This window comes from Somniosus microcephalus, chromosome 3 (assembly GCF_052327205.1).
Source record: "Somniosus microcephalus isolate GS21.2 chromosome 3, FLI_Smic_1.0, whole genome shotgun sequence".
NCBI classification, from domain to species: domain Eukaryota; kingdom Metazoa; phylum Chordata; class Chondrichthyes; order Squaliformes; family Somniosidae; genus Somniosus; species Somniosus microcephalus.
Genome location: NC_140989.1, coordinates 335573538 through 335601307, shown reverse-complemented (window position 1 = coordinate 335601307; position 27770 = coordinate 335573538). Strand labels below are relative to the sequence as shown.

Genomic DNA, 27770 nt, shown 5'->3' with positions numbered 1-27770 from the left:
ATTGAATACCCCTGGATGTTGAATTCCCAGCCTTGGTCACCCTGGAGCCATGTCTCCGTAATCCCAATTATATCATATCCGTTTACATCTATTTACGCAGCTAATTCATCCACCTTATTACGAATGCTCCTCGCATCAAGACACAAAGCCTTCAGGCTTGATTTTTTAACACTCTTAGTGCTTTTAGAATTATTATTTACTGTGGCCCTGTTTGATTTACACCCTTGATTTCTCTGCCTTCCACTTTTGCTTTTCTCCTTCCTGTCTTTTGCTTCTATCCTTGCTTCCCTTTTCTGTCTCCCTGCACAGGTTCCCAACCCCCTGCCATTTTAGTGCAAACACTCCCCCTAGGACATCGGTTCCGGTCCCGCCCAGGTGCAAACCGTCCAGTTTGTACTGGTCCCACCTCCCCCAGAACCGGTTCCAATGTCCCAGGAATTTGAATCTCTCCCCCTTGCACCATTCCTCTAGCCACGTATTCATCTGAAATATCCTTCTATTTCTACTCTGACTAGCACGTGGCACTGGTAACAATCCTGAGATTACTACCTTTTGAGGTCCTATTTTTTAATTTACCTCCTAACTCCCTATGTTCCGCTTTTAGGACCTCATCCCATTTTTTACCTATATCGTTGGTACCTATATGCACCACAACAACCGGCTGTTCACCCTCCCCCTCTAGAATGCCCTGCAGCCGCTCCGAGACATCCTTGACCCTTGCACCAGGGAGGCAACATGCCATCCTGGAGTCTCGTTTGCAGCCGCAGAAACGCCTATCTATTCCCCTTACAATAGAATCCCCTATCACTATAGCTCTCCCGCTCTTTTTCCTCCCGTCCTGTGCAGCAGAACCACCCATGGTGCCAGGAAGTTGGCTGCTGCTGTCTTCCCCCGATAAGCCATCTCCCTCAACAATATCCAAAGTGGTATATCTGTTTGAGAGGGGGATGGCCACAGGGGACTCCTGCACTACCAGCCTGCGCCTATTATTCGGCCTGGCGGTCACCCATTCCCTTCCTGCCTGTGCAGCCTTTACCTGCGGTGTGACCAACTCATTAAAAGTGCTATCCACGATGTCCTCAGCATCGCGAATGCTCCAGTATGTATCCATTCGCAGCTCCAGCGTCGCAATGCTGTCTGCCAGTAGCTGCAACTGGATACACTTCCCGCACACATAGTCGTCAGGGACACAGGAAGTGTCCCTGATTTCCCACATAGTGCAGGAGGAGCATGCCACGGGGCTGAGCTGTGCTGCCATGACTTACCCTTTAATTAAATTAAATCAAATTAATACCACTAATTACACTACAATTAAATGATATACTCAAGGGCGCTTGTTTACTAGCACTCCCCGCTACACAACAGAGACCTTAGAAACTATACCACAAAAATTAAGACCTTCTAAACTTTATAAACTAGTAAACTTAACTGTCAAACTATAGAGTAGTATAAATACTCACCTGGCCATACTCACCCAATCAGCTGCTTCCTCCGTCACTTTTTGAGTTGTGACATGGCTCTGGAATGCCACCGCCGGTCTGCGAGATTGGTAAGCCTCTGTTTAAAAAAAAAAAAAGCCCGCGGAAGTGAGTTTAAATACTCACTGTTCTCTCCTGTTGCTCCCGACGCCAGCCTCACACAACAATGCTTTTGTGCTAGTCTGCTACAAAAGTCTGTTAAGCCATACAAGTCCTCTTGTGGCAGATGTTGAGGATTACAGTATGAGCCATTTCATAGTTACCTGAGCACTTTGTGATGTGACATCATTGTAGCTTATAGAAACCAATATGTGTATCCCTATTAAAAATGCGTACAGAAGGTGTTTAATAGATTGATACGTAAATATTCTAGGGCGCAAGTCTCTCTCGAAATTTGTGATTTTTAAAAATTCGTTCCTGGGATGTGGGCGTCGCTGGCAAGGCCAGCATTTATTGCCCGTTTATAATTGCCCTTGAGGAGGTGGTGGTGTGCCGCTTTCTTGAACCGCTGCAGTCCGTGAATTCAGACACGTGAAAGGTTGGGCAGGAACCTGTCTGGAACGCTGTGGGACCCCCTCACCTTGCCCCCGCCTGCACGGTTCCTGCCACATGGTGGGGGTTAAAATCGGCTCTTGTATTTGTTTCTAAAATGTAGCTATATTCCATTTTTTTCATCTTATCTATGTAATCTCTCTTACAGGTGGTATTTTATTGTAGTGGTACCACTCGATAGGACTCCACGTGCTGTCACAGACAAATTGCCGAATCCTGAGGAGATGGACCTTGATGATGTAAGGCTTTGTAATCAGAACCACATGACCTGTATTTGATGCAATTGTGATGTTCTGTTATTTAGATCATTTATTATTAGTCAGTTGCACGACCATTTAACTTTACACTGAGGATTGGCAGATGTGTACAAAGGCATCTCTTTGATGGTAAATGGGACATTGTCTCATTTTACTCCTCCTTTTCCCCCTCCCATCCCTTCTCAACCCCGCCCTCCCCCAATCAAAATTTGGATGACAACTTACTTATTATTTATATGCAGGGACCAACTATCCTGACCGAATGAGGAAAACCATACTTAAATTGCAACAGTGCACAGTCCAACATTCTTGTTCAGTCTTCTATCTGTACATAAAAGTAGGCTAATCCACCCATCTGTATTGAGGAAAATGCACCCAGCGATGCTGTCCTGTTAAATTTTAATGCAATCCTAGCACCTTTTCATTCACTCACTTGTATATCAACTCACGTCCAGAACAAGTTCTTGCGTCCTCAGCAATGATTAGCGTGTGGGGAAAGTCCTCCATTTGTACTTTTTAAAAAATTTTGTTCAAGTTTTATGAAAGTTAATAGTCTAGAAAAATATTTAATGTTTTCTTTCTGTTGTTTTGTGCAAAGTTTTAGAAGATTTATACAATCTTCATTCAGTCAGTACCTGTGGGCTTGTATAAGGTTGACTAGATTTTGATCAGTAGTTCATGCCCATGCCAAGATTTAAAAGTTGCGTTAAATGTTGTGACTTAAGAGCCATATTCTTAAGAAAACAATCTTCTTGGTCCAGTTTGGCGATTGAGATCATTTGCTGGAACCACTGAACAAAAATGCACAGCTAAATGATACATATAAATTTTCATTGTTTAGTTTTACTCCCTAGGTTGTGCACCATTACTGTCCATGATGGCAGCCAGGTGATCTCCCAGGTTTCTGGCAGTATCTGACTATATAATCAAAAGATGTGCAAGAATATTGACTTTCCATCCAGCTTTTGCCTTCCTTACCTCTGGGGAAACATTTGGCCTCTGGTACTTCCACAGACCACATAGCTGAGAATGGGAATTATGTGGGTTTTTATTAACTTGATTTTGGCAGTGATGAGCAGGACTGCACACCTCTTTTGCATCCTAGAACTAGGGAATCTGTGCTGTGTTGTATTGTGACTCGATAGAATAGTGCTAAAAATGAATTAGAAAAGTTTCTAAAATACATTTGTGTTTATGTGTTTAGCTGTTTGAAGGGATAAGCCAGCAACATGGCATCCGGCAACGGCGTCAGTCTGAGAGACCAAAGCCATATATCGCTGCTCAGCTGCAGAACCTACCAGATACATTCACGCTTGGAGATGAACAAAACTATGGAGGGTTTTACAACAAACCACTCTCTCCCAACCACAGTTACCTCTGCTTTGTTTTGGCAGCGCTAGAGGAAAAAGATACAGTAAGTATACCTATGGTGAATTGGAATTTTTTCAGAACTTTTAAATTTTTTTGCTTACTTGGATAACATTTCTAAATGTTTCCTCAGATAAGTCCAAATGAAAAAACTTGTGTGTTAAATACAATTATTTTTTTTTTATTGAAGTAGTACAATTACTAAATAAAACCCTACTGTTGTATAAGTCAATCCATTTCGGTGCTTTGACTGTGCCCTTTTCAATTTGCTGCTGTTACAAAAGAAAATAAAACATCCAATGTTAATTTTTGTACTGTTTTCTGAAGCCTGGACTTCTCCTTGAAGGTTGTATTATTGCCTATGTCCAGATGGGACTACGAGTGCCATCTATTGAGTGTGATGACTTTCAACAGCTTTTCGTAACGCCAATAATAAAGTAATGCAAAAATACTGTTTTGCAATAAAACTGCCCCTAAATTAAAATCATAATTTTTAATTCTGCTGCTGGTCTTGTCCTTGCCAGCTTGCTATGGTTACTGTAGCCATTCCTCTCGCTATGATAGTTTGGCCCTCACATAGCATTCCTTGTAAAGAGGTGGATATGTCCCCAATTTCCCCCCTCAGTGCCATAAGTTGGTGAATGATTTAATGCTTAGAATAATTTCTACTCCGTAATGTTTTCACTGCCTTGTGCTGTGTAAATGCAATTCTGGATAGTAAAGTATTGAATCAGATTATATTCCACTCATTACAATACTTCATGATTGTGAGTTCATCTTTGTCTGTCACCAAGTTTCTGTACAGTATTTTACTTTTCAGTATCAAATTGTCTTTTATTATGCTTTGTGGTTTTTCTTAGTGAACCATCATAGCTATGTATTTTCTTGTGTATGCGGTTAGAATTCTCAGAGAATTATTTTGTAAACTTTTTTTCATGAATAATGCTCTTCGACAAGATAAAAACAATCCAAAAACAGGAAATTCTCAGCAAACAACATCAAAATGGTAAATTTGCAAAGTCAGAAGAATATTAATTAGAAAATCTCAGTAAATAGTGTTAAAAGAGGTTGTGTATTAATTTATGCAGCCATCACAATAAGAGAATGTTGGTGCTTTGATTTATGTTAACGGTTACAAAGAGTTATACCTGCTGCAGTTGTAAATGTTCTGTAATGAAGACTCACACAAAACGTTTATGTAGACATCAAGATGCTAATTTTCCACTAAGATTCTTAACAGGCTCACATGCAGCTCTAAGCTCATTTTTCCGTAATGGCTCATTAGGACTGGTCAAACTCTTCATTATTCATCAGCCCAGAATGCATTCAGTGTGGGGTCACACAGCACCAAAGAAAAATTGGACACTAAATTTATCTGACAGCAAGAAAAAACATTCCTCCTCTATTGAATTACAGTTTAATGTAGTCATATTTCAAGAGAGACCATCTTGCACAGGCAATTAGCTCTATAGTGTGAAGTAATGCCAAGGAATGTGGTTTTATCAGGCTCTTGAGGTTTATATGTAAAATCAGTTGATGAGTTTTGAAATTTATATAAACGTTGTAGTAATTTGGCAGTGTCAGAACTTGTTGATTGTTATGAGTGGCTTAATTCCTTGCTTAGAGAGACCTCATAAAGTTGCATGATCACTGACTTTTTGCCTAGATTGAAAGTCAGATGTAGCACCTGTTAGCTGGGAAACTATTATTATTTCCTCAGTATTGCCAATCTGCTTTTCCATCTTTGGTGTGTTTTTGAAGCACTACAATTCCTACCTCCATCGTAATTAGGAAAGAATTATGGTTAAATTCTAATTTTAACTAAGAACTAATTTACCAACTCATTCAGTGCTTAGATGAGGTTTCTGTAAATTTAAGGGAAGGGAAAAGGACATTATATTATTTGATCAGGACTTATGTATACTGGCAGGATACACTCATTTGCGGATCAGATTTCTGTATAATATGGGTGGAGGCAATAAGAAAGTATGTTCAATTTCTCTGTTTGGATTGTGTGTGTTTTGCTGTTCCTCATTCTACAAAATGTACAAGTCGAGACTCTGGATGTTACAGTGGGATTATTGTGTGTTGAATATAGTTTTGGACAACAAAAGGGGAATATTTTGTTTTGTATCAGAACTGCTAGCTTTAATAACCATTAAACATTAACCCTGCTTCGTGATTGTGGGCTGTTACAGCAATTAAAGTGTCATTAAAATCTGAACTGATACAAGCTGGACTTTGAGCTGTCTACACCTTCAGCAATCATGATACATCACATTCCTTTATCCAGTCTGAGTATTTTATTTTATATTCTTTAGGGTGTACATAATACTGCATAATGGAGCATTTTATTCACTTTTTTGACCCGGTGTCTAGATCAAACACAGATAAAGTAGAGGAAAGATTAGATGCAGGATAAGATTCTTCTGTAATTTCGAGCTGTATACCTTTAGTCCAACTTCAAAAGCATCCCCTGGTGTACCTACACGAAATTCCATTTCCTACATTGGCTGTCCTAGTGAGTCCTTTGAGTGAGGCCGGTCAGTCTCATCACAGTTCTGTACTGTAGTTTCATGTTCATGTTTCTCTCTGAAAGAGCTATCCACTTAGTCCAGTTCCTTTGCCCTTATCCCATACTCTATTTTTTTTTAAATTAGAAATATTTATCCACTTCCCTTTTCAAACTATAATATGGATGCCACTTCCATCATTGTTTCTGGTAATCCTCTGTGTAAAGAAAATAAATTCTCTTTTCATGAATTTATGCTCCCTAATCACTGACTCACCAACCAGTGGAAATATGTTTTCCCCATTTACCTTTACAAAACCCCTAATTATTTTGAATATATCAGATCTCACCTTACCTTTGTTGTAATGAAATGAGACCCAGCTTCTCTAGACTTTCATAACTAAAGATTCTCATTCCTGTTGTTATTTTAGTGAATCTCTTCTGCGCCCTTTCCATGGCCATAGCATCCTTCCTAAAGAAAGGTACCCAAAACTGGGAACACTATTCTAACTGTGGCCTAACCAATGATTTGCATAGACTTAGCAAGATCTCTTTGTTTTTGTACTCTATGCCCCTCTTTATAAAGCGTTTAATGCTTTTCTTTTATGGCTTAATCAACACCCACTTTTAAAGAAGTATATTTGAACTCCCAAGTCTCTCTACTCCTTTCAAAGTTTCATCATTTTGTTTATATTTTCTCTCATTCCTCCTCCCAAAATGTATCACCTCACATTTCTCCGCATTAAATTTCATCTGACATCTATGCGCCCAACCTACAAACCATCTATAATCTCCTGAAGCTGCTTACAATCCTTTTCGCAGTTAAGCATGCTCCGCAGGTTTGTGTTGTCAGCAGATTTTTTTGATATTGTACCCTCCATATCCAAGTCCAGGTCATGTATGCATGTGTGTGTCTATTTGTACACATATACATACAAACACATGTACATACACATAGCCACAGAAAGAGAGAAAAACAATGGTCCTAAGGCTAACATCAGGGGTGGGAGGCGGGGATTACTACTGTTTACATCCCTGCACTCTAAAAGACATTTATAAACCACTGATCTCTGTCTCCTGTTAAAAAAGAACTTGTTATCCAGGCTGCCACACTCCCTTTAATACCTTGTGTCTCAACTTTATCAGCAAGCCTCCTACATGGAACCTTATAGAACACTTTTGATAATCTATACAACATCCACTTCATTTCCTTCATCAATAAACTGGTTGACATGAATCAGTCATTCATGAAAGAAAGACTTATGAAATAATACTGAGCAGCCTCTGGGTGGTGCTGTCCGGGGAGAGTATAAATACTCTGGCACGGGCCCAGCTTGCGCAGGACATTCTTAACAGGAACTAGTGAAGGACACAACTAGACCTCCGTGTTGTAAAACAGTTGATTAAAGCTTTGTTTAACGCTTAGACCAAGTGCCTAGTAGTTTTCTTACGTCACTGGTTATTCCAGCAAAAAGCTTTACTGAATTTGTCAGGCATAACTTGCCTTTTACAAATACACACCGACTATATTTAATTTACCCATGTCTTTCCAGGTGAATTGTTAATTCTGTCTCACATTATGACCTCTGGAAACTTACCCACTGCTGATGTTAGGCTGACTGGAGATAGTTAGCTGGCTTATTCCCTTGTCCCTTTTTGAACAGAGGTGTTATATTGGCAGGTTTCCAATCCTCTGCCATAACTTACACATAAGGATTGTGGTCAGAACCGCTGCTATTTCCTCTGACTTCCCTCAGCAGTTTACAATGCATGCCATCAGGGAATGGTACCTTTTCCACAGATTCTTTCAATACTATGTCCTTATCAATAGTTATCCTGTCTAATTGCTCCACCTCTTCCTCATGTACCCTTTCATTCCCACTGCACTCATCTTTGCTCACTTAGTTGGGGCAGTGGTGGCACTCTACAGTTGGCTTCAGTGCCCCTGAGCTACTGAGGGCAAAGAACCGCCAGAGCCCCCATTGCTGGTTTTCACCCACTGACCCCTCATTAATTATTTTAGAAGGGGACTTGTTCCCCTCACCCCCACCATCAAATAACATACTGTTTTGAATTCGCAGGAGAAGATTGCTACTTCAGGCACCAGAGTGCATCAACAGTATGTGGAACCATACCCTAGTGTGAATTCCTGCCTTTGGGAGAACAAAATTTAGAAAAATATTCAGTATAAAAGCTTTTTGAGCTAATGTTTCCTATTTATGTGGCAAGTTGGCGCTCTTTTTCAGGTTATTTAAGCATTCTGTCTTAAACTGACAATAATTGGACATAAAAATAAAGTGACCTGAGTCAGATGATTTAATGCGGTCGACGTTAGTAATATACACTGTATGGATAGATCTGCGTTTATGTGTTCAACTATAAATGTTTTTTCGGTGCTTTGGCAACATAAAATGTACCTTGTCATGCCAATAAAGCAATTTGAATTGAATTGAAATTGAATATTTCTTTTGTATTCTTTCTGTGTTCAGCAGATGTATGCTGCTAGCCCCTACTCTGATACAATCCTGGTGGAGGTAACCACTCCGTCAAATGCACAGGATGAACCTGAGATGCTGTGGGTGATGGGACCAGTACTTGCCGTCGTGTTAATTATCATCATTGTTATTGCTATTCTTCTGTTCAAAAGGTGAGATAATAACAAAGTTGTGTGAAAATAGGACTGTATCATCAGGATCGATGCTGAAACAATTTAACTTTACAGTGCAATCTCTCAAAAGGGACAGTAATCTCAAATGTTAATTCAAACTGCACATTAAGTGAAAGCTGCAGCCAGAAATGTGCTGCAAAAATTTTTGTGTTTTAATTTATTATACGAATAATATTACAAATCTTTGATGACTCCTCACAATCTTTCAGCCAGGAAGATGGAATGATCTCTGGGTCTCTAGACTGACTGAGGCCCATTTATATAATTCTTTGTTAACCTTTGGTTGGAAAGCTTTGTGGAGCACAATGAGTTATGTTACTAAATGTAACCACCTTCTGGAATGTGCTGTATCTAGTTATCAGGCCAAGAACTGGGGAAAATAACACAATGGGTAGCCTGTTTGAACATTGATCAAGGTTGAGATTCAAATCTAAATTTTCTGAATGGGAATTTCAGGGCTGAAGATACTGAGTTATGACAGTTGAGCTTACGATTCAGACCTTATACCATAGAAAAGCTTTCAAATTTTAATATTTGTTCATTTATGCATTTGATGCCATTACAGTATTCATAATTTCACAACAACTAAGTTGTGACATTTTCTGTCTGTTTGTTCTACATTTTTGTTCCACTGTGTGTTTCTTTTTCTCTCTCACACTCTCACTTTCTCTGTCTCACATGCACTTTCTTTATTTGTCTGGCTATTTCTCTTTCTTTCTCTGAGGTAAAATGGGTAGATGATCCCCTTTAAGTAAATCTATATGACCTTGCTGTCTAGTTAGATTAATATTACATTGTTTGTGAGGTCTGCTGCTTACATTTTTCCAACAAATATTCATATATATCCACATATTACTTTATCAAATCTTGTTTCTAGATATTTTCCTAGGTTTTTTTGCCAGTTACGCCAGCAAGTTTGTTATCAATTGAGCGACTGGAAGCTCCTTTTTTTCAATTTTTTTGCTTTTCTGTAAGAAATAAATATCCTAAATTGTTACTAAGTGAAATAGACGATCTGAACTGCCACCATGTCTCCCACCACTTTTAGCCAATCAAGCATATTGCTCATCCTGTAAAGACAACTTGTATATTTTATTAATTGTGCTTTCCATTTGCCATTTTATTTCAAAATATTTGAATTATTTCAAATGACCACAACCACTAATCTATTTTCCTCTTGCCAAATCCCCTATCAGGTGATTAATGTTTTCTAATGTTATAAACTGCTATAATTTCATAATGGAAGTGTGCCATTGACCAGTGAGAGAGTTAAGTCTTGGCAAATTATATACAATAATACACAAGCTCTAGAACGCATGATGTAGAAAATGTGATAAACGTAATTGTATTCTGGTATTTGACTAAATTAAATTTAAGACGGAGTAATACTAGGGATAATATGTGAACAATTCATAGTTGATTTCAAATGAGCTCCCTCTGCCTCAAGTCGAGAGGAGGCAGAAGGAGAAAACTATGCAGACTGTGCTTACAGTGGAAATAAGGAGTAATCACTCATTTCTGATTTTTCCTCCATTTTTGCCATCTTACGGATACAGTAAGCAGGAAAGGTAAGACTTACACAAATAACAGCAGTGTTGTCTTAAATTGAACACTCCTACATGCTTCCAGTTGCAGCATTCACATTTGCTCTTCCATACCCATCAAAGAAGGCAAGCAGAAGACCTGCTTTTAAGCTGCTTGCATTACTTTCATGATTTGACAAATCAGGCATTTGAATTTGTGAGAGAACAGCAACACAGGGTCAATCGTCTTCGAACTTTTTGTTCCCTTCCTTCGTACGTTAGAGGAGGGGATAATGTTTAGGGTCTAATTATGTCTGCTGAGACTGGCAAGATTCATATGTGGGAACTGTGGGCAGGAGCTGACGTTCTACTATTCTGTGGCATACTGCCATCCTTCTCTTTCATTTTTAGAATCGGAAATATTACACATATATAACTGAAAAACATAAAATCTGATGGATACCAAAAGAAAGTGGTTTCTGGTGATTATAGCAATCTTGATTTTGGTTCAGATTAAACAAGCTTTTTAAGTTCTGATGTTTGTATTAAATGGTAGTTAAGCTTGCTGGAATGATTGGTTCTGTTATTGATAAAACGGTGATTAGAATTTATAGTAAATGCTGAAAATACACAGTAGGTTTATCAGCAACTGAATGGAGTTTAATATTTCCAGTGGAGACCATGAGCTAGATTTTACCAGCCCTGAGGAGGCAGGTTTGGAGGCGGGTCAGGTGGTAAAATGGCTAAAAACGCCAGCGGGTTCCGATCCCGCTGTCAACCCATCTCCGTGCAACTTTGCCAAAGGCGGGCTTGCAGACTCCCGTTCGGTCCCGCCACCAAGCGGCGGGATAGGCCCTTAAGGCAGTTAACTGGTTGTTAACTGCCTGTGTAATCCTATTTTGCCAGCCCTTTTAAATTTTACCACATTTTCAGCGTGTTCCATGTCGTTCCCAAACCACGCCAGCTAATTGTGTTGGGTTCACAAATGGCTGCCTTCTTGACAGCTGCAGCTCCAGCATAAAAACGGAGCTCTCAACAAGGATCAGTTGCAGGTGGCAAATGGCAGAACTTTGTTTTTTCAGGTCTTGGAAAACTTTTTGCAGGTCTACTGATCTTGGAAGTGGTGAGGCTGAGATCCATCTCCACTGTGACCTCCTGGGAAAACCCTCTCCCCACATTGACTGAGCGCTTCTTCACGGAGATATCTACCAGCAGCATGGGAACCATTTATTTCCTTTCATCCTGGTCCTCCGATTCGGAGGACGAGCAGCCGCGGCAGCAGCAGAACCAGGCACAACAGCAGCAGCACCAAAAGCAGGAGCGTCAACCTCCTGCTCAGCCACCTGATGGTGCACAGGGCAGAAGGCGTCAGCGCAGGGATGCACGTCGCCACAAGAGATACCCCCAACACAGGGTTTACAGGCCGAGAATGACCTTCCTCAACATGACTGAGCAGCCGTGCCAAAGGAGGCTGAGACTTTCGCAAGAGGTAGTCGGTGACATCTGCTCAATGCTGCACCAACACCTGGAGCCCAGAGGAGTGGGTGTCGAAGTCACCACCGCCCTCAATTTTTTTGCTTCAGGGTCCTTCCAGGGCTCATCAGCGGCAACTCCGTCGGCCGCACACGCTTGCATCACGCAGGTCCACGTGTGCGGTTGGCTTTGCAAATATGGCAGGCTTGCCAAGGGTGCAGGGCGTCATAGACTGCACACATGTGGCACAAAACCCAGCTGTTTTTGTCAACCACAAGGGCTTCCACTCCCTCAACGTGCAGCTGGTGTGTAACCACAGGAAGGACATTTTGCATGTTTGCGCAAAGTACCCTGGCAGTCAGTTGTCATGACTCATTCATCCTGTGGCAGTCTAGTGTGCCTCCGCTCTTCAATCTGCCAAACCAACTTTCTGGGTGGCTATTTGGAGACAAGGGCTATCCCCTGAAGACGTGGCTGATGACGCCGTTGAGGAGGCCATCAAACGAAGCTGAGGAGCGATACAGTGCCAGCCACATTTCGACCAGATCCATTATCGAGCAAACCATCTGCTTGCTGAAGATGCGATTCAGATGCCTTGATAGATCAGGTGGAGCCCTACAGTATTCAGCAGCCAGGGTCTCCAGTATCATCGTGGTCTGCTGTGCACTGCACAACATCGTGGCTTGCAGCTGCCTGAGGAACAAATGGCTCAGCGCATAACCTTCTCAGTTGAGGAGGAGGAGGAGGAAGACCTTGCAGAGAAGGATGCGCCAGTTCCAGCATCACACGAGCACATTGCTGCCTGTGATGCAAGGGATGCACTAATCTTTGCCAGATTCGCTTAAGCAGACGAATCAAACAAATGTGGTTGGCACCTTCTTAACACACTATACACAATGTACAAGAACCTGTGGATTCCTATCACTCTCACCACCATTATTACAAATGCAAGTCGCCCTGAGCCCTGAATGTGGAACTTCCATTTCCGAGATCACACAGGCCAGAACTTCAACTGTTTGCCATCACTTCTGTTTAATCCATTCACAAAAGGATGACAATGTCAAATATTAAAGAAAACAAAAGACAGCAGAACAGAACACCCAAGTGACCACCCTTGTGACTAATTGTGCCTTATCTTCCTATTACGTGTGCTTTTATGTGGTGCCTCCCCTGTGGCTTCAGCAGATGTGGAGGCACCTTGCTCACTTTCATGCTGCTCCTGCTTCGACACCTTTGGCGGGCGTCCTCTGGCTTTGCGAGCCTGTGAGGGCTCGGCAACAGTCTGCTCCTCCTGCGTCTGTGCAGGGGCTGAGACGCCCATCTCAGTTGGGTGAGGACTCTGGTGGGGCTCTGACCGAGGGCTCCTCAGTGGCATGGGAGTGTGACCGCTTGGAGAGTATCCCCCACTTCCTTGTTGCCTGCCACTAACATCCCTCTCATGGGTCAGCCCCACTTCAGTGCTAGCAAGTGGCTTGACAGCACCTTGCTGCACATCAGGGGGGCCATGAGGACCCGTATCTGCACTGGCAGTCCTACTCAAAAGGACTTCCATGAAGCTCTGGTTTCTCTGCTCAATAGCTGCTCATCGCTCCTCCAGAGATGTCAGTCTATTCTGAACATTCACCATGTTTTCCTGACCCTGGCGACTTATTTCCTCCATGGCCGTGGCCATCCTCTCCTCTACCGTTGCCAACCTTTCCAGAGAGGTAGCCATCCTTACCACGGAGGTAACCATCCTTACCACGGAGGTAACCATCCTTACCACGGAGGTAGCCATCATTTCCACGGAGGTTGCCATCCTTTCCATGGTGGTGCGTTCATGCGCCATTGCCTCCACAAAGGCACTGCTCATGTTAGAGTTGGACTCCTCCATCCTCTCCACACTCACAGTAACCCTGGAGAGAAAACCTGCCAGAGACTCCTGCATTTGTTCCTGGAGTTCCAGCACCGCTCTCTTTCTGGATGGACCCAGAGGCACAGGGTCCACATGCAACATGAGCCGAGCTGGAAGCGCCCTGCGGCCTCCAAAAAGGACTCTCCACTGCTGTCCCTGTCTCCACCATCTGCTGATGCTCACTTGTGAGCTGTGATACACCAGGTGACAACACTACTCTGTGTCCCGAAGGTCCCACTGAGGTGTGCGTTTCTGCGCTGGTGCTAGGTGCACTTAATTCTGCTGACGCTGTGCCCTCAAAAGGTTGCAGGTTCCTCTGAGGAGTCTTCTAGCTCCGCTTCTTCCTCCTGGACAGTGGGGAGGGGGGCTGTCGATGGTCCTGTGAGGGAGTAAAGGCATGGGTTAGACATGTGATATTAACGTAGCATGCACATGGACTTGTGTAGATGATCATAAGTCAATCTGTATGAGCATCAGAAGCCATATCAGTCACTCATGCAATGTCAATGAGAGAGATGCAAAACTATTCTGTCAGCAGCTTGCTCTGATGTGCCCGTCTGTCCGTCCCCCACTTCCACATCCTCCTCGGCTCCAAAGATCTCCAGGGCCGCCTCCTCAGCGCTGGTGAGATGGGCTATTGAGGGTGGCCCTCCTCCTGTCTTTCGCCCTTTCCCTCTTATTGTGGGCTCTCTTTTCCTGCAGTGAGGAACACAAGTGGAGTTTGAGTGAGAATGATGGAGTGAGTGTAGAGAATCCATAGCATAGATGCTTAGAAGGAGACAAAGATGAGTGAGGTCTCAATATCAAGGGCCCTCCCTGTGTGTTGTTAGTTGTTGTCACTGCATAACAGTGACAGGGAGTGTGAGGGCAGCATAGTCGAATAGTGAAGTGATTGTGTACATAGAGAGAGAGGGATGGTTAAGGGTGCAAGGGATGTAAGGGTAAAGTGGGATGTGTAGGAGTAGGTTGACAATGCAGAGTGCTGATGCTGAGAGGAGATGGGGAGCAGAATGAGGGTAAAGGTGATGCTATACTCACTTTTCCTGTGCGGACAAGGTCATTGAACCTCTTTTGGCACTGCAGCCAGGTTCTGTTGCACAACGATCTGGAGCTTACCTCCTGTGCTAGTTGCAGCCACACAGCTTTTGTCTGCTGGGGAGGTTTTTTTCTCCCAGAGGAAAGAAAGAGCACCTCCTTTGGAGCTCTAGCTCCCCCCACCAGAGCATGGAGGCAGTCATCATCGAAGCGAGGGTGAGGCTTTGGGCCTTGAGCTAGACATTTCAGGAGTATCAAACACTTAGCACACTAGTCACTCTGGAAGTACAGAGGGAGAAAATGAACCAAGGCTGCTTGGAGCCCTTAAAAGCAGCTGGATAAATGATGTCAGCAGAGGTGAGTTTCAGACCCAAAAGACTAATTGGCCAAGGGGAGTGCACACGCAGGGAATCAATTGCCCAATTAGGGCAAAATCACAAATTTATCCCGCCTGACAGTGGAGGCGGGAGCGGGACCCGACGACCACCTGACCCACACCCAACCCACCACCAATGGCAAAATCGAGCCCCATTTGTTGGAACTTTTTGTCAGAATTTCTCAAGGGTTTCTAACCAAAATAATATCTGCTGTGAAATTTCAAAATTTTCTGATTTTATCTTTAGTTTCCAGCTTTCACAGCAGATCTTTGTTTTTAAAATTTACAAATTTGCTTTGCATATGTAACTGGTTGGCATATAGAAGTTAAAGACGAAAAGTATTTGGTATAGTGGTAAAAACTGTGTAAGCTACTGGTATTGTGTAAGGGCAGTATTCTGCCTTTATCTCTAGACGTATGGCGTGCAAATGTACTGGACTAGGGATTATTCAGCATGTGCTGCTTTGATCAAAGGGAAATTTTTGAAGAGAATTCATACATGTAGCATAGTTTAGCAGAAACAAAGTAAGTTACTACTGTATGAAGCAACAAAAAGTTTTCTGTCTGTAGGTTACAACATTGTGAGTCAATAATAGAATTGTACTGATTTCCACAAGCTATCACTAGATAATAATGCCTTGTGGTTGGTTCAGGAAAAGAGCAAGCTCTCCATCTGCCAAAGACGATGTTCCTGGTGGAAAAGACCCATTGCTGGCACACTCTTCAGACCCTGTGGAAATGAGACGACTAAACTACCAAACTCCAGGTAAACATTTGAGTTTGAAACTCAAATAAATCACTCTTGGATTTTTCATTAGCCTGTACTAACTATTAAAATCCAAATAAAAGGTTTCTTTGTTGTTTTTGTTACTAAATTAAATGATGTAAAATTGGTTTCTGCCATTCTAAGGTGATACTAAAAGATGTCAGTTTTGTTCATTTTTCTTTATACTTCCCCTACTTAATGGAAGATTTTATTTCCTACTGGCTTTGGTGAATTTCTATTTTTATGTTCATTTCAAAAACTCAATTTTTTTTTTTTTAAAGCCCGTGGCTAAATGGTTTAGGGTACAATCTAGTGTGGTACTAAGCTATACAGGCAGAAACTGAACGCAACCAAAGCAGCAGTTCAGATCGTGCAATTTGTCTTCATACCTTTCGGCTAAGGAAGAGAAAAATCAGCCAAAGGATTGCAGGGCTACAAGATCATAGCAGCTGCAGAGGGAATATCTGTAGCTATCCATATTACAGTGGAGATATGGGGTAGGATTTTCATTGGGCCGTGGAGGCGTGTGGGGGGTTAAAAATCTCGAAATCGGGGGGGGACACGAACCCGTCCCGCCTCCATGCCAGTTTCAAAGGAGGCGGATACCCGACCTGTGCTGGGACCCGAGGCGGGAAGGGGATTAGTGCCAATGAACTGCCTGTTAACGGGTAGTTAACAGGCAGTTTTTAGCCTAATCCCTATTTTTATTGCTGAAGTGTGGGATTCCCGACGGCTTCAAACCACGCCAAGTTAGCGAGGCGGACCGTCGGGCTTGGAGGGTTCGAGATGTCCGGTGTTCAGGTGAGTGATGGGTGCATGAGTGCAGAGGTAAGTGTGTTTGGTGTGTGTAAAGTGTTTAAAGAAGTTTTACTTACCTTTACAGCCTTCCTTCCTTCAGGTCTTGGGTGTCCCTCATCTCACCGGCACAGAAAGCAGAATGGCCGCGAGCTGTCAAAAGTTGCAGCATTCAGCTTTCTGTTCTGGAGAGATCTCTAAATAAGCCTGAGAGGAAGGAATTAACTTGGAGTACAGATTGTCAGTGTTTGACAGCTTCAAAGAGCTGTCAAACGCTGATATTTCATCTGTCAAAATCTTTTGACAGATGAAATGTCAATCTGTGATGCCACCTGTTGCCGGGTGGCCCTTAATTGGCCTGCTGAGCCCGTTGGGCGGGCTCAATAAGGTCAATCAAGTGAAAATCGCATGGGTTGGCCACAACTCGATGGAGGCGGGACTACAACCCCGAAAGTTGTAGTCACGCCTCCTCAATGAAAATCCAGCCCATGGTCTTTTCTCATTACTTATTTTCTTATGACATATGGAACAGCCTTTACCCTCAACGTTCTGGGTGAACCCCATCAGTTCAATCCAATCCGAATCAGATGACAAACATAACAGATTTCTGCCCTAGATTTAACAAATCTTACAGAAATGTGAGTATAGATCTTTTCTTCTGAATGATCCCATTTTCCAGGATAGCTTCCAAAGCAAATTGATTCTAGAGTTGTCTATTAAGAATTCCAAACCAGTATATAAAGCTTCAAACTTCTTCCATTAAAGCACACAACTCATGATAATATGCAAATACGCAAATACTTAGTTCATATGAGCTAATTTGTGTACTTATAAATTATGTAATTATCTAATTATATCAATCTTTGCACAGAATAAAATTACATGAAATAAATTTGAGCTCTATAAAACCCTTTGTTAATGTGCTGGTCTTCATGTGCGATAAGATACTCAAACTGAGAACCTGTAAGAATGAATACATGTAATGAGACAACCTCAGCACATTTCAGGTCATAGAGTCATAACAGCACAGAAGGAGGCCATTTGGCCCATCGAGTCCGTGCCAGCTCTCTGTAGAGCAATCCAGTCAGTCCCATTCCCCCGCTCTATCCCTTTAGCCCTGCAAGTTTATTCCCCTCAAGTGCCTATCCAGTCTCCCTTTGAAAACATTGAGGGGGGAAAATTGAGTCGCGTCCCCTTTGGGGCACTAACTTCGCCGGGACGCTACTTTTAGCGCCTTGCCTCCCTCTTGGGGTACTGCGAAGGAATATCGCGATGCTACGTGCCGCAGTACTGCAGGCCTTCCTCCCCTTCTTAAAGGGGAGGGGCTCAGCGCAGCGCGACCCGGGGCCCAGCTGGGCCACCAGGGATTGGAGTGCCGGCAAAAGAGCCCGGCACTCGAGAAGTTCCGGGCTCACGGAGCGCAGCCGGCACTCCGCGGGGGGGCTGAAGAAGAGGCCAGGAACAGCAACGGAGGCAGGTGCTGGAAGGCGGACAGCAACAAAAATGGCCGCCCGGAACCTTGCCTTTAATTAGCGCCGACCCGGCCGCAGGTAGGCCCCCCTGACCCCGTCGGACATAGCGTCCGGGGGTAAGTCGGGGCACTACCAAAGATCGCGGCCGGGGCATTGCCAGGGGGCGCAAACGGGCCGCCGGTAATCTCCTGCTGAATTTCGTGGGAGGCGTTGGCGACGCCGCGCCCAGGCACTTGTTGCCTTGCGCCCTGTGATAATAATAATAACTTCCGGGAAGTTATGTCATCACTTCCTGTGAACTATGAACTTGGTACATACATCACTTCCTGTCATATGTCACTTCCTGTTGGACTGGTATAAATACTGAACTATTCAGTATTGTAAGAGGCTTCTACCAGAGGCATGGTGAAGACCTCTCTTGTATATAGTGTGTTTATAAGTTGCTTAAAGCTTTCTTTAAAGTTACTTGATGTGTGAGACTCCTTTTTCTTACATCAATTTAAGCAACTTAGTATTTACACTCACAAATACTAGACCTTCGGACAAACTCGGAGTTAAGGATCCAGGGAACCACCCATCATGGAGAGAATCCTTAGACCTATTCGTCTGGACTTGGACCCGAACACACCAGCAGCTGGCAGGGTATGGAAGCATTGGTACCGTACTTTTGAGAATTTTCTGGATGAATGTAAAGCGGATGCTCCTACTAGACTGAGGATACTTATCAACTATGTGACCCCAAAAGTGTTTGAATATGTTGATGAATGGGATAATTACGATGAGGTGATTCGGGCACTTAAGAAACTGTATGCCAAGACTCCAAATGAGGTCTATGCTAGACATCTACTGGCCACAGCCCAACAAGGGCCAGGGGAATCGATTAACGAATTCCTTCAAGAACTTCGCAGGCTCAGCATAGATTGTAACTTTCAGGCAGCCTCAGCTGAGCTGTACCGCGAAGAAATGATTCGTGATGCTTTCATCTGCGGGATTGCCTCTCCATTTATACGCCAGCGTCTACTAGAAAGTAAAACACTTGAGCTACAAAAAGCTTTTGACCTAGCTTGTTCTCTGGATTTGGCAAAGAGGAATGCAGACCTCTTACCAGCTGCCCAGATCTCGATCTGCTGCTGTAACTGCAACCAGACAATTCAAGCGGTCTCAGGCGAACCCTATCATGGGGGAATCTAATTCTGATAATTCTGATGAAGAAGAGGAGGATGACCCCACTTTAGCAGCCTCTTGGCAATCTAGGAAGGAATGCTTCTTTTGTGGAGATGCTTTTCACCCTAGGAAAACCTGCCCTGCTCGCAATGCAATCTGCAGTTATTGCAAAAAAAAAAGGACACTTTGCTAAAGTTTGCCTATCAAGGGCCTCTACGAGAGCCAATCCAGCTAAGGCCTACCGAACTGCCCCAATTAGGGCCTATCAAGATGCTCCAGCTAGGACCTATCAAACTTCCTCTCGAGCTCTCTCCCGAAGAAGCACACCGAGAGTTTTAGCCACTCTCTGTGCAACGACACCAATTACAGCTGCTTGCCCACAGAACCTGTCTCATGCAGCTACAAAAAGTTTCAATTAAAGGGCATACCTTAGATGCCTTAATTGACTCAGGAAGTTCTGGTAGTTTCATTAAAGAACAGATTGTTGCGAAGTTGAAACTACATGTCTTCCCATTGGACCAGGCAATTGCGATGGCTCAGTCATCACTTAATACCAGAATCTCCGGCTTTTGTATTGTTGATATGACACTTAATGGTCGCATGTATCCCTCCACCCGACTTTCGGTACTCAAGGACTTATGTAGTGATCTCCTCTTAGGGCTGGATTTCCAGAAACAGCATAAGAAACTCACTATTGAGTTCGGCGGATCCAAACCTGGTCTTACTATTTCTAATATACCGTCTAAATTACCGTTTTGTGCATTATCAGCAGCTTCACTGGATGAACCCTCATTATTTGCCAGTATTCCGCCTCGATGCAAACCAATAATAACGAAATCGCGGCGCTTTAATCAGGAAGACCAATCTTTTATTGAGGCTGAAATCTCTCGACTTCTAGCAGAGGATATCATCGAACCATGTTCATCGCCCTGGCGGGCTCAAGTCGTCATTGTCAAGAACCCTCTAAAACCTCACAAACAACGACTATGCATTGATTATTCGCAAACCATCAATCAATATACCAACTTGGACGCCTACCCATTGCCACGCATTGATGATATGGTTAATAAACTGGCCGAATACAAAGTGTTCTCAACTTACGATTTAAAAAGTGCCTATCATCAGGTACCCTTGAAGGTCTCAGATAAGCAGTACACGGCCTTTGAGGCTAATGGACGGCTGTACCAATTTCGTCGCCTCCCATTCGGGGTTACTAATGGAGTGGCTGTCTTCCAACGGGCAATGGATGGCCTGGTTAAACAGGAAAATCTAAGGGACACTTTTCCCTATCTTGATAACATTACAATTGCAGGTCACGATCAACAGGAACACGACGCCAACCTCCAAAAATTTCGGGATGCCCTCCATCGCCGTAACTTAACCTTGAATGAATCCAAATCTGTTGAGTCGCAACCGACCATCAACATCCTTGGCTACTGCGTAGGCAATGGTATCATTAAGCCAGACCCAGAAAGACTTCGCCCGCTCCAAGAGCTCCCGTCACTTAAGAATCCGGCTTCTTTACGTCGGGCTCTCGGTCTGTTTGCATACTACGCTAAATGGATTCCTCATTTTTCGGACAAAATCCAACCCTTGCTGCATGCTAGATCATTTCCATTGGGAACAGCGGCTGTTGCAGCCTTTAACCTTCTCAAAAAACAGTTGGAGAAAGCGGCTCTTCACTCCATCGATGAGAATCTCCCTTTCATAGTCGAATGTGATGCCTCGGAGGTGGCGATCTCGGCTACTCTGAATCAGGAAGGTCGTCCTGTAGCATTTATGTCCAGGACCTTACAAGGTGCTGAGCTACATTATCCTCCGGTTGAGAAGGAAGCCACAGCCATCATAGAGGCAGTACGGAAGTGGAACCATTTTCTAGCTCCCCAGCACTTTACATTAATCACGGACCAACGATCAGTCGCCTTCATGCTCGATAATCGAAAACGAACCAAAATTAAGAATAATAAAATACAACTTTGGAGGATGGAACTGGCCTCTTTTGGTTATACCATTCACTATCGGCCTGGCAAGGAGAATGTGGCCCCGGACACCCTCACACGGGCATTCTGCTCCACTATGTCGTCCTCTACTCTCATGGATGTCCACAATGGATTGTGTCATCCTGGCGTTACGCGCATGCTACATTTCGTACGATCACGGAATCTCCCTTTTTCTACTGGGGATGTAAAGAAAATATGCTCAGAATGCCGGCTGTGTGCGGAATTAAAACCTCAGTTCTTCCGCCCCTCAGATGGTATACTCATACATGCAACCCAACCGATGCAACGACTTAGCATCGATTTTAAGGGCCCAGTGCCCTCTTCAACTCGGAACACATATTTGCTCACCATGATTGATGAATATTCACGTTTTCCGTTTGCCTTCCCCTGCTCCAATATGCTGGCGTCCACAGTAATCTGCTGTCTTGAGCAGGTATTCTCTCTCTGTGGCATGCCGGCTTATATTCACTCAGATCGGGGTCCATCCTTTATGTCAAGGGAACTCGAGGACTACCTCTCGGAACGGGGAATTGCTACAAGCAAAACAACACCATACCATTCCATCGGAAATGGGCAGGTAGAGAGGTATAACGGTATCATCTGGAATTCCGTACGTCTCGCTTTAAGATCTCGGGGCCTACCAGACCAGCAATGGGAAGCAGTGCTTCCGGATGTATTGCACTCTATACGGTCCCTGCTTTCTACAGCCACAAATACTACACCTCATGAGCGGTTCTTTGGATTCCAGCGTCGCTCATCTCATGGGACATCACTCCCGTCATGGCTAACTACTCCTGGACCTGTATTACTCCGAAGATACGTTCGGACGTCTAAAAATGACCCTCTCATAGACGAGGTCGAACTAACCGATGCCAACCCCACCTATGCAAACATACGATATTCCGACGGCCGAGAATCTACCGTATCATTACGGGATCTGGCTCCCTGCCCACCAGGACCTATTGGGACATCGGGTGATGGCATTTCACCAGGAAACTCTTGGGACCTATCGGGTACCCCTCTCCAGGATCCTGATCAGACACCAACTAGCTTGGTGGCGGTAGAACCCCGTACTCAAAGTTGCGACCCTCCCAGTACCGCGCACGAAAGTACTGATCTGCCACAGACCAGCTCTGCACCTCCCTCTGAACAGAGGCAGACCGACTTTGAACCTATTGGGGCTCGTACACGAAGCCATGATCTCCCCGACCCTGCACAGGGTAATCCAGGCCACACAGACTCTGACCAATGGCCAACCGCATGTAAGCGGACCAGCGACCCTCTACGACGGGAACCCAAACGGGTGCGACTCTTCCTCGTTCGGCGGCTGCGGAACAAAAGGAAGACCACAGCCTTCTAATCCTGCAGGAGGGAAGAATGTGATAATAATAATAACTTCCGGGAAGTTATGTCATCACTTCCTGTGAACTATGAACTTGGTACATACATCACTTCCTGTCATATGTCACTTCCTGTTGGACTGGTATAAATACTGAACTATTCAGTATTGTAAGAGGCTTCTACCAGAGGCATGGTGAAGACCTCTCTTGTATATAGCGTGTTTATAAGTTGCTTAAAGCTTACTATAAAGTTACTTGATGTGTGAGACTCCTTTTTCTTACATCACGCCCCATTAGCGCCCTCAGCTAACAGGAGGCGCAAAGCAACTGAGTTTTTCCCCCCGAGTATCTCTGCTTCCACCACTTCCGTCGGCAGCGAGTTCCAGGTCCTCACCACTCGCTGCGTAAAAAAGTTTTTCCCTCACCTCCCCCCTGTATCTCTTGCCCAAAACCTTAAATCTGTGTCCCCTAGTCCTTGTACCATCAACTCGTGGGAACAGCTTTTCCCCGTCTAGCCTATCCAACCCCATCATAATCTTGTACACACACCTCTATCAAATCACCCCTCAACCTCCTTTGCTGTAATGAAAACAAATCCAGCTTCTCCAACCTGTCCTTGTAGCTAAGATCCTCCATCCCTGGAACCATTCTGTTAAATCTCTTCTGCACCCTCTCAAGGGCCTTCACATCCTTCCTAAAGTGTGGTGACCAGAACTGGACGCAATACTCCAGTTGTGGCCTAACCAGCGCTTTAAAAAGGTTCAGCATAACTTCTCTACTTTTGTACTCCATACCTCTATTTATGAAGCTCAAGATCCCATATGCTTTGCTAACCACTCTCAATATGTCCTGCCACCTTCAGGGACCTATGCACATTAACTTCCAGGTCCATCTGTCCCTGCACAATCTTTAAAACTATGCCATTAAGTGTATATTGCCTCTCCCCGTTCCTTCTGTCATGTAAAAATATATGGTGACTCCCATCTTTTTTGCAGGAGAGAGGGGCAATTATTAGAGAAGATCATGAAATCTTGGTTTTGTGGTATTTCTAACAGGGAATTCAAGTCCAAACTGGGTACGCCTGACCCCTATCTAACTGAATGGCTTAACTATTAAAAGTTATATAAAAGAAACTTCCCAGTAATGTATAAGTATTTGTAATTGACGACAGTGAAATATGTTGAGAGGAGGATAACATGATATCATCAGAGATAACTTCATGTTCTAAACCTTCACAAAGGAAGATTTTTTTTTATCACTCTCATTCTCAAACTACCTCATTCACTCACTCAAAACTGGGCTTTTTGCATCTCCTCAGAGGAATAGAGGACAACCAGAAATGATAGGCTGCGAAAGAATTTAACTTAAAACCACAAAGGCAAATGTCCCAAGATAAATCATATTCCTGTATCCTTGTGCTCCTGTAATGTTATATAATCCTAATTATATGCATTTTTTAATGCTAATGATGGCTGTGACCACCGGTAACCTGAGATCATGTGACATCAGCATTATTTCTGGGTTATGGAATAAGTGACTACAGGAGGATGTGTTGTATAATTAAACAACTAAATCCTTTTAGGGTAGGTGCACATTCTCCCCGTGTTTGCGTGGGTTTCCTCCGGGTGCTCCGGTTTCCTCCCACAGTCCAAAGATGTGTGGGTTAGGTTGATTGGCCATGATAAAAAAAATTGGCCCTTCGTGTTAGGGGGAATTAAATATGTGGGGTTACAGGGATAGGGCTTGGGTGGGATGGCTGTCGGTGTAGGGACCGGGTGCTAGGGTTTGGATGATCAGCCATGATCTCGTTGAATGGCGGAGCAGGCTCGAAGGGCCGAATGGCCTACTCCTGCTCCTATCTTCTATGTTTCTATGTGTTAAGCAGTGAAATCCAAGCACGTTAGACAAATATCAGGATTCCAGTTTAAAGAGTTTGAACAGTAGCAGGAGGTCTTCATGTCTGGTTCACTTGAGGTTCTAATTCTGCTGCCTTGTCCCAACAAATATCTCAACTGATAATTTGCAGTCTTAAGGCCTCCACATTATCTTTATTTTGTGTATTTGATTCCTATAACTGCCTAAATATCACGCCTACATGGATGAAATCGATTTGTTACATAACAAGGCAATACAATTCCTAATCGCTTGCAGGAGTCTGCCCTCAGGAACTATAAAAGTATTTCTTCTCTTTTAAATTTTTCAGTTCTCATTATGTATATATGGGTCACTTATCATTCTCTGGCTGAAAGCAGCCAAGTGACCCGATTTCCTGGCCCCTCCCAATGGAACTCTTCAACTGACTGCAGAGAGTGACCCAGATGACTCGCTACAAAATTTCTCATACTTCCTGTAGGAGTGTGCACTGCCTTTGCTTAGCACCTCCTGATGCCATATCTGAGATCAGGGGCTCACTGGAGTTGTGGGTACAAACAGTGCAATCGTCATGGATCACATTTTTATATTCTCATGAGGGTCTACATCCAAGTGCTCAATCTGGTGAATATATACAGGAAACTCTCTTTTTACCGGCACCTAAATAACCGGAAATCTCTCTTAACCGGCAAAATTCAGGAGTAGGTTCAGGTGAGTTTTACTTCATATTAGTGGCCGGGTAACCGGGGTTCCTGGATCTGTGGCCGTGTAACCGGGGTTCCTGCACCTGTTGCCATGCAACAGGGACGCCTGGATCTGTGGCCATGTAACCGGGGTTCCTGCACCTGTTGGCATGCAACAGGGGCGCCTGGATTTGTGGCCGTGTACGGGGTTCTCGTACCTTAGTAAGTATACCTCTCTGTAATCCGGACTTTTTGATCAACCGGCACCACACCGGTTCCGTTGGTGCCAGATAAAAAAGAGTTTCCTGTAGTACAAATCCGGACACACCACAGAGAAAAATGGACCAATATTCAATTGTCATTTTGTTCCACAGCAATATCTAAAATTTTGCTCAAAATTTGAGATATTGGTTGCTGATCACATTGTCAGGGAGCAACTGTCCTGTACTTTAGCAGTCAAAATGTTAACCCATAGTGGTTAAACTATTTTTAAAGGATTGTATAGCATGTGTGATGCTCATTAATATGGTCTTATGGACTGAGACCAAATCCAATTGTTTCACAGTGACAGTGAGCTGTGTTTAACAATGGACATGCTTTACAAAAAAAATGAAATGTCAAGTCTTAAATTCCTTTGATTAGAGTGGTGGAATTGCAAGCAACAGAGGACCTCAGACAAAAGCTTTTTGTAGTCAAAACATCTCATAAGTTTCTCTTGTACTGTCTGAGCTGTTACTTGGCAAACAGCTATTTCTTTCTCATGTAAAAGTTGTTTACCAATGACTTTGAAGTTGCAATATCAGGTACTAAATGGCTTCTTTGTGTACCTGCGTACTTATGAAAACAACTGAAGAATTATTGAAATATTTCCTGACTGACTTCTTCTACATTTCTAATGAAGTAGTGCGCTTGTCAAGGTTAGGAATGTCTGTACCAGAAAATGTAATGTTTTCTGTTGCTTTGTAACTTTTATGCTGGTATAAGCACATTATTTGGAATCATTTTACACTAGTCAGCACATCCAGATTATAGCATTAAACTTTCACTTTAAACTGGGTGTTGGAAATGCTCAGGTGGGAAATTAGTTTTCAGGGCTATTGCATTTGATAGCAAAATCTACAGTGTAAACAGCAACCTGTCTGGTTTTGACTGTTTGTGAAATGGTCACTAAATTGGACAAGGGGACCCGTGCCAGTCTGAACTTATTGTATAGGAATGTTCTGGGTTAGAGAAGTTCCTATCCTTTAATCCAATTTAGTTCCTGTGTTCGTTCATTCGGTGGAATTGTTTTAATATTCAGCATATTTAGGCATAGTCACTGAATATATTTTCCCACCAAAAATTGCGTCACCCTAACTACCTCTTCACAGTACAGAGAACTGAATGTTCATTCTCTGCTTTTCTCCCACTAAATATGGTCATAATAAATCCATTCTCACCTAGGAAGAACAAGCTGCTTTAAATTTATTTTAGATCCACATTGCTTATCTTCAAAATTGATATTTACTTAGTTTGGAATGGAAGGTGCTTAAGAGGATATTTATGATACTTTACAGTTGACCACACATTGTAATATCTAATTGTCAGTTCAAATAAATCATGTCTGCAAAACAATTTCTTGATAGTCTAAGTAATGGAAGATGGGTCTGGGGTCACAGCTTAAAAAAATGATTTTCATTGTGTGTTTTCCCATCCTATGGCATTTTGCCAAGTTAACACAAATTAAGTTGTGGTCTGATTAAGTTGTCATGAGAAACCTTTATGTCTATTAAAACTCTGTCAACATGCAGTTCAGGAGCTTGGCAATTTCTCCATTAGTAGAATAGGGTGGGGAATATATTGTGCATTGTTGGTTTCAGAGGTAGCATTATTAGGAAAGGAGCATTGTATTTGAGAAATATTTGGACACTGCAGCTACTGTAGTAAGATGTATAGGTTATGTTAGTGAGCTAAATAAACCAACACAAATCTATAATGTGCACACATTTTGCCGTACAAATTTATTTTCCTTCCGATGGAGAAGAATCTGGCACTACAACTAATATATTTGTAATTAAAAATGTTGGTGACCCCAAATTTATATCTTACCACCCTATACTTCGCCAGACAGGGAGTTTATAGTAGTTGAATAATTTTCCGTTTATCTTATTTCCTCCTTTGTGTTTTTAAAAACCTTCCAATATTCTGGCTTATAATTCTGATTGCATAATGAGCTAATCTTTGAAACAGCTTCAACTGATTACATTTTCATGGTCATTCCCCTAACCCCTCCCCACAAATAAAAATAGCATGGGGGAAAATAAAAAGGATGAAATAAAATAATGATAAAATAAAATCAAAGATTGAATTGACATAGTCAAAAGTTGATGGGGAGAGTAAATCGAAACCCGTTCTAGTAAATGAATGGAACAGCAGGCTGAAAAAAACACTGAATGTAACGGGAATAAAAATGTGTAACTGAGTTTGTGTACAACTCATGATTATGCCCATCTGTAAGACAAGTTAGAGTACAATCACTTTGGTTCACTTAATTCCAACCACA

General features: G+C 43.1%; 1 protein-coding gene across 11 annotated transcripts in view; it reads left to right on the top strand.

Annotated features, from left to right (window-relative positions):
* The window catches only part of LOC147122263 (receptor-type tyrosine-protein phosphatase F-like), a 654652-nt gene that overhangs the window by 511152 nt on the left and 115730 nt on the right, over nucleotides 1-27770 (top strand). For 7 of the 11 annotated variants that reach the window (XM_085983216.1, XM_085983214.1, XM_085983222.1 and 4 more), the window contains 4 exons: nucleotides 2179-2269; nucleotides 3492-3701; nucleotides 8657-8814; nucleotides 15790-15902. In XM_085983216.1, the coding sequence (XP_085839342.1) occupies nucleotides 2179-2269; nucleotides 3492-3701; nucleotides 8657-8814; nucleotides 15790-15902 (572 nt within the window). The remainder of the gene's footprint in view (nucleotides 1-2178; nucleotides 2270-3491; nucleotides 3702-8656; nucleotides 8815-15789; nucleotides 15903-27770) is intronic. The other 4 variants (XM_085983218.1, XM_085983215.1, XM_085983226.1 and 1 more) reach the window with 1 other exon arrangement.